General features: G+C 46.3%; 1 protein-coding gene across 4 annotated transcripts in view; it reads left to right on the top strand.

Annotated features, from left to right (window-relative positions):
* The first annotated feature begins 724 nt into the window (after positions 1–724).
* EPG5 (ectopic P-granules 5 autophagy tethering factor) overlaps positions 725–7,676 on the top strand; it is a 57,323-nt gene continuing 50,371 nt past the window's right edge. For all 4 annotated transcript variants that reach the window (XM_088156248.1, XM_088156246.1, XM_088156247.1 and 1 more), the window contains exons 1-2: positions 725–817; positions 5,041–5,967. In XM_088156248.1, coding sequence (XP_088012374.1) covers positions 770–817; positions 5,041–5,967 — 975 coding nt within the window. In that variant the 5' untranslated portion in view covers positions 725–769. The remainder of the gene's footprint in view (positions 818–5,040; positions 5,968–7,676) is intronic.

The following is a 7,676-nucleotide window of genomic DNA, read 5'->3' as shown; positions in this document are numbered from 1 at the left end:
ATCTGTATGTCCCTGTGGATGATCTCTGGGTCCCTATAGTGGACCCTGCTCATCCATGGAGAGTCTGTCAGTCCCTATGGACAATCTGTGTGTCCCTATGGCTGGTTTCTGTGTCCCTACAGCAGACCCCACTCACCTAGGGATGGTCTGTGGGGTCCCCACGGACAGTCTGTGTGCCCACGGACACTTTGTGAGTCCCTATGGGTGCTCTGTCTGTCCCCATGGATGGCCTGCGTGTCCCCATGGACGCTCTTGTGGGTAACCAGGCAGTGTCTGTGTGTCCTCGTATAGTGCCGGTCTGTCCCCCTGCAGTATTGGTCTGTCCCTGTATAGTGTTTGTGTGTTTCTGTACAGTGTCTCTGTGTCCCCGTGTCCGTCTGTCTGTCCCCACCGACGCTCTCTGGGTCCCTCTGCCTCCCCCCGCTCCGCCCTCCCCTCTCTCCGCCCCGTCCACAGCGCCACGGCCCCGCCCGCTCCCCAGCCGCCCCTTATGATTGGTCGCTGCAGCGGGGGCGTGCCTCACCGCCCATCTCTCTATCTGTGATTGGTCGACGCCGCGAGGGCTTGTCCCACTGCCTATCGCTTTCTCTGCGATTGGTCACTGCCGTGGGGGCGCGTCCACCGGACCATCTCTCCCTGTGATTGGCCGGCACTGCGGGGGCGTGTCTCTCCACTCGTCTCGCTCTGTGATTGGTGGCTGCTTTGGGGGCGTGTCCCTCCGCCGGTCCCTGCGCGGCGCGGAGCCGCCTCAGCGCGGGGCAGCGCGGCCATGGCCGAGGCCGTGCGACCCCCGCGCCGCGCCCGCACCCGCCCCAAGGTAACGCGGCAGCGAGGGCGGCTCGGGGCCTCCACCACGGCCGGTGGAGGCGAGGGAGGGTCCTGCGTGTGGGGGGTGTTTGCGCCAGGCCGTGTTTACATCTGTGTTTGTGCGGCCTCTAATGGTGAAGGGTGGAGAGTGGGGGAGAGTGTGTGGGTGATGTTGCTGTGGGTTTTTTTTTCTTTGTTTTCGTAAAAAGATTCCTGATGGTCCCTGCTGTTCTGCGCTCTCTGTCTGTGAATTTGTCGTGTTTGCCGGCGGGTGGGAGCTATGATAGGCCTTGTGCTGTAGCAGGAAGTAAACAAGGTTTTTATTATGTTGTCGTACGGCCTCCTCAGGGGTCCTGTGTCCTGCGGGAGGGCTGGGGCAGTGTGCAGCAGTGGAACTTACCTGTGTTTTAGTATAGTGTAGGGAGATTGTCCTACAGACAGAGCTGGGGCTGCTCAGCTGCACAAGAGAAGGCTCCAGGGAGAGCTCAGAGCCCCTGCCAGGGCCTGAAGGGGCTCCAGGAGAGCTGCAGAGGGACTGGGGACAAGGCAGGCAGGGACAGCACACAGGCAATGGCTTCCAGTGCCAGAGGGCAGGGCTGGATGGGATCTTGGGAAGGAATTGCTGGCTGGGAGGGTGGGCAGGCCCTGGCACAGGGTGCCCAGAGCAGCTGTGGCTGCCCCTGGATCCCTGGCAGTGTCCAAGGCCAGGCTGGACAGGGCTTGGAGCAGCCTGGGACAGTGGAAGGTGTCCCTGCCCATGGCAGGGGGTGGCACTGGACGGTCTTTAAGTTCCCTTCTGACCCAGACTATTCAGTGGTGCTGTGTTACTCCATTTTGTCTGTGTTGGGTTTTGAAATGCTGAGAACATGATTCTGTGTGTAACACATGATAGTGCTGCTTCTTCCTAAGTTGATGCTGCAGTTTTTTAAGTTTTACCCTTCCTAGGTTTTTATCCTCTGCTGAGTGGGTTCCTTGTTCCTGATATTAGTACTGACAGCTTTCTGAAGGCTTTATTTTCTTTACACAGGATATTTATAGGAATGATCTGAACTACCTTACAAAGTGGAAATGTTTTCCTTGGTTTCTTAACCTCTTTCTTGTTGTCCCTATGGACGACCGTATAGAGCAAGGACATTCAAGTCATGACTGTCAAAGCTCTTTGAAAACACTGAATTAATTGACCACTGTTCTGTAAAACCCGGGCTAAATCTAAATGTCAGATGTGGGTGTGCTTCTGAATGGAAGGCAAGTAAAGATTGCAGGGAAAAACAATCCCGGAAGAGTTACTGTGTCATTGTTTTGGTTTTGATTCAGCCCCTGGCGTGTGCAAGGCAGTTAAACCTTCAAACTGCTGCCTAAGAGAATTGGTTCCCTGCAGGAAGGTGGTGAGTCATGGATGACACTGCTGTTTCATTTAGGACATGTGTGTGGTGACTCTAGTCTTTAGCTATCCCTTCCAGGTGAAATTCACTGTGAAACAATTCACTGGGGTTGTCACATGTGAGAACCTTGGATTCTCCAGTGCTGCACATGACCCATTTCTGGAATTTGTGTTGCTACTACGGTGCTCACCTCTGTTAGTGCCCGGGCGTGCCTGAGGATGCAGTTTGTGGGTCAGTCACATTAAGGACTTTTCCATTCCCATGCCACAGAAAAAGCTGTAATCCTTTGAAAAGCTGGAATTCTTGTGATCTGAGAGAAAGGCTGGCTCAGCTACAGAGCTGCCAAGTGGTGGAATGGAGCCCAGGGCTTTCTGACAATAGTAGCCCCAAAGTTAAACTTGTGCAGCACCAGCAGCACCAGATTAATTCAAACAGAGGGAGGTGGCAAAACCAGTGCACTTGGAAATGGTGAAGAGGAAACCCTGTGTCTGCTTGTTTCTGTGTATGGCACTCAGGTTGATGCCTTAGGATTTTAGCTTTTACATCTTTCATATATTTGTAATTGTGCAGGTCTTTAGTGTCTAACTCTAAACTCCGTATGGAGTGTTAGTTACTGCTCTCCTATTTTCGTCAGAACAATTCCTCTCCAGGTCTGGCAATCAAGGACTCCTCACTGCTTCAGGCCCTGAGAAATGTAAACAAAAGTGAGTTTGGGGAGCAAACTTGGGGTAAATATTTTCATTACCTGAAGCTGTAACTGGAAGATTAACCCCAATAAGCCAATGGACCAAACTTGTAAAAGTGTGAACATCTGTGACCCATTGTCCGTTTTGGGTGTAGCCCCAGGGGGGGCTTCATCTGCTCCAAATGTACCTGAAGGCTCTTCAATAAATACAACTGCTTTTTATTCCCCTTAATTTTGTCTGGCTGCTGTTTTTAGGTAATCCTAAAAAGGCATCAAGGTTATTCCAGAGATGTTTCCTGAAAAGTTTGAAGTGTCCTTAGCATGACCCTCAGGTCATTGATGATGTGCAAGGAGAAGTGAGTGGTAAGGCATGGGACAAGACTAATGACCAGATGACATTTTCCCATCCCTGGGGGTGTTCCAGGACAGGTTGGATGGGGCTTGGAGTGACCTGGGATAGTGGAAGGTGTCCCTACTTATGGTTTGGGTTGGAATGAAATGGTCTTTAAGGTCCTTTCCAATCCAAGCCATTCTGGGATTCTTTGATATGTGACTTAGGCAGAGTTTTCCTCCATATTAATTCAGAACTTGATTTCTCTCGTTCTTTCTCAGATGAAATCTCTTTTAATGATTATGCCTTTTTTTCTTTTTTTTTTTTCTTTTACCTAGGGAAGTGAGAACTGAAAGGCACATCATAAATTTTAAAAACAGCTGTGTCTGGGAGGGATGCAGGCTGATACTGAGAGATAAAGGGAGTTTATTCTGTACGAGGACTGCAAGAGGAAATGTTGAGATTGTAGAGGAGAGAGGGCCAGCATGTGTTTGTGAAGTGTGTGGATCAATACACTGTATAAATATGATTTAGTGATACAGTATTCTGTGGAAATTATTGACTTTGAGGTAATTGTCAGGAGATGCTTATTATGACAAGTCCTGGTTTAAACAATTGCACTGATGTATTTTTAACCTCTGACCTGCAGCTTTAGCTAGTGAGTCAGAAATGCTTTGTGATCAGAAGTATTTACAGGTTTTAATACACCAGAAAACAGTTTGAAAGCAAAGCCAGAGTAATTACCTTTTTGTGTAAAGGACCTGTGACCATATGTTCAGAGTAAAATTAGCCTTGAGGTCAAGGTGAGCTAGTGCCATGATTTGAGCTGTTTTCATTTACGCTTTCTCTTAAGGCAAAAACATTCAGATGTTTAGTAAAAATATGTGAGCAAGTTTCCAAAACTTATCTTTTCCCTATTATTATTTTCCCATATTAAAAGCTTGTACTCATTTTACCTCTGTTCGTTGTTACGTTATATGGGTCATCCAAAACTGGAGCACTGTGACCTAACTCCTCAGTTTTGCTCCTAATAAAGTGCTAGGTCTTCACAATTGACAGATTGGCTAATCACTTTGCCAGTTTTTTGTTATACAAGTGGCAAATGATTTACAGGTTATCAAAATCTTAGTTCATTTCCTATGCTGTGCTTTTGAGAAGGAAGCTAATCTACACCTTAGCTTAGGTTTATGGGAATTATTTACCCTCAAACTAATTGTAATTTTAAATTGATTTACAGTTTTAATGGCACTATTAAGTTTTTCTACATCTCTAGTGTGTACTGCCTGCTGAAAATAGGCATTTTCAGTTATTGTTCAGGTGTTACCATGGTTTTAGAATGTAGCTAAGGGTTGCATTCCAGACTTGTTTTGTTTTGAAATTACTGTTTTGAAAATATTTTCCCAGTAACTAAAATATTCTGTAGAACTTAAGATGCGTCTGGATCAGAGTAACTTTTTTTTTTTTTTTTTGGTCAATATGGTGAAACTGAGTAACTCTTCTTAGGTATCAGGGTCCCGTTGTGTTGGTTATTTTCTGTGTTAATGAAACAGTCTGTCCTGTGATATTTATAGATTTTTACTTAGAAATGTTGAAGCCTTGTGCAAGAGCAAGACCAAGAAAACATACACTGGTAGACAGTCTTCATAAAGCAGCTAGAGAACAAAGATTTGTTTGGTATATTTGTTTTTATCTTTAGTATTATGAAAATTAATATGTTTAAAAGGGCTTTTGGAGTCGTAATGCTGACAAATACTACTTTTGGTATTGGTGGGATTGGGGATGCAAGGTGGAGAGATTCACTTGGCACTGACACTGTTAATCTTTTGTTCTCTTAGGAAAAGAAGAAAAAAAGTAGTGAGGAGCCCCAAGTACAAGAACCTGATGATGTTTTCCTGCCTCCTGTGGCAGAAGGGTCTTCTCAAGCCAGGAGAGTGCAAGTGGAACATCCTGGAGAATTTACAGAAATTCAGCTCAGAGATGAAGTAGACAGTAGGAAAACTATAAATGATGTGTCTGACATCCCCCAAAGTCATTCATCTTCAGCAAATGAGGGGGCTCTGGCAGTGGCTCTGGAGCCTCCCAAAGATGCAGAAGAAGTCAAAGCTGGTCCTTCCCAGGAGGAATGTGTGGGGGATGTTGAGAAGAGCGAGAAGAACGAGTTGGACAAACCTCAGAGCCCTGTGGAGGCAGTTGCTAGCGGATCTAGAAATTCTGATTTATTGAGTAGTACCCTTCAGCCCAGTGCTGCTCCCTCCCTGTTAGTGATGGGCTTTGTACAGGGCAGAAGAGCTGAAAACCGACAAGACTTCAGAGATCCTCTTGCCTGCTCTTCAGAGAAGCTTCCCCCCAGCACCTCCCAGCGCTCTGAGAAACCCAAGGCGCGCGTTCCGCGCCCGGTTTATCCAGACCTGTCCTTGGAGCTGTCCTACGAGAAGCCCACCATCATGGCAGTAAAGCCCCTGCTGCACCACGAGAGGCTCTACCCAGAGCTGCCCTCCGAGCCTGAGCTGGTGCCATTCACCAGGGAGCAGCTGAAAATCTTTGAGCCCTGCTCCTGGCTGGAGAACGTTGACTCCTATGCCGAGGAATTCGAGAGTGTGGCTCACCAGGACAGACACGAGTTCTACGAGCTGCTGCTGAACTACATGCGCTGCAGGAAGCAGCTGCTGTTGGCTGAGGCAGAGTTGCAGGCCATGGCAACAGACTGCCAAAATGTGAAGGGGAGATTATGGACTTTCAAGGAACAGCAGAAAACTGTGCAGGTGCTGTTGCTGAAGTTACTTTTGAATGCAGACTATTTGGAAATTAATTTCACTTGTTGGCAGGTTTATTGTAGTTAAGCTGTTTTGTTGTTAAAGAATCACAGAATGTTAAGGGTTGGAAGGGACTTTAAAAATCTTCTAATCCCAACTCTGCCTTCCATGGACAGGGACACCTCCCACTAGACCAGGTTGTTGCCTTATCCAACTTGGCTTTGAGCACTGTTAGGATTGGGGAAACCTTCCTGGGTAACCTGTGCCAGTGTCTCACCACACTCTCAGTAAAGATTTTTTTTCCTAATATCTAACCTAAATTTCCCCTTCTACAGTTCCTGATAAAGAATCCCTGACCAGCTTCCCTGTAGGCCCCTTTCAGATACTGGAAGGTGCTGTGAGGTCTGTACATTCCTCCAGGCTGAACAGCCCCGACTTTCTCACCCTGTCTTCATAGGGAAGGTGCTCCAGTCCTCTTACCAACTTCTTTGCTTCCTCTGTACTTCCTCTGACTCTAGAAGTTCTGTGTCCAGAGATTATTGCCTCTGCTTTCTGTCTCTCCACTGTCAGATGCCAGAGTATCATCTTCTTGAGACTTAAGACAGTTTGTAGTTTGATTTTTTTTTTTAACCTCTGACGTGTGCAGGGCAGTAGGATATGTGTTGGCGATTTCTTTTGGGGTCAGAAAGGATGAGGTGTGTACACCCAGTTCTGTCCGTGGTGTCAGGTGAAGTTTGTACCACAGCACTCCAAGCAGAGGTGGGGACATGTTGGGAGTGACTGTAGCAGTGATGTCCTGCTGGCCTGCTGCCAACTGTAGGAGCAATTTCCATTGATGCATAAGTATAGCTGTGTTTTTTCTTACTTCCAGAGTGGGCATGGTACTCTGTAAGATTTTTGTCTCCAAACGAGAGGTGTTTATGGAGCTTTGGGGCACACATCCGAAAAGTTTCCTCCAGACTCCTTCTGTGACACTTGCCTTTGGAGCTCAGTGTTACAGTGGGAGTGAATGAAATTGTTCTGATGCTGTTTATCATCATCAAAATTGTCCAGAGATGCTGAACAACTATGCATAGGGTAGATTTTACTGTTTTTGTAAGTGCAGTTCATCAGAGTTGAGGAATTGAACACACCTGAATTTTTTCCTTTTTCTCGGGGAATAACATGGAGCCTCACTGGATTCTAGAGTTTACAGTGATAATTTTCTGTTCAAGAACAATTTTGGCTTCACTCCTTCATCCTCTAAGGTCATCACAGAGTTGTCTACGATTGCTTTATTTCATCCCAATTCACTGTATATTTATTGTGTGTACAGAATAATTGTTGTATTTATACCAATTTAAAATTCTTATTCTGCTAACTTAGGAAACACAGGGATGCTTTCAAGGTAAGCTTTCAAAGTGCTGGCTCTTAGGAGTGTTTCCTGATTGCATAAAAGAGTAACAGGAATGTTATTGTAAGAATAACAGGAATGTTATCTATTGTATTTTTCTTGTGCTGAAGAAGCAGAGATGAGGCAGAGGAAAACTGACCTGAGCTTTTAAATTCATTTTGGGAAAAGGTTAGAGTGCAGGTAATTTCTGAATGTTTTAAACATGCAGTGGGGAATTGCTGCAAAATACTAGTCTTGAGAGTGTGGGAAATGCTTACCTTGTTCCAGTGAATGTTTTAGGTTTAAAATAGCAGATCCAAATATACGTGGAAATCTGTAAATTAAG

The sequence above is a fragment of the Sturnus vulgaris genome, chromosome Z, assembly GCF_052056855.1.
Source record: "Sturnus vulgaris isolate bStuVul1 chromosome Z, bStuVul1.hap1, whole genome shotgun sequence".
Classification (NCBI taxonomy): Eukaryota; Metazoa; Chordata; class Aves; order Passeriformes; family Sturnidae; genus Sturnus; species Sturnus vulgaris.
This window is presented reverse-complemented; position numbering and strand designations above follow the sequence as displayed.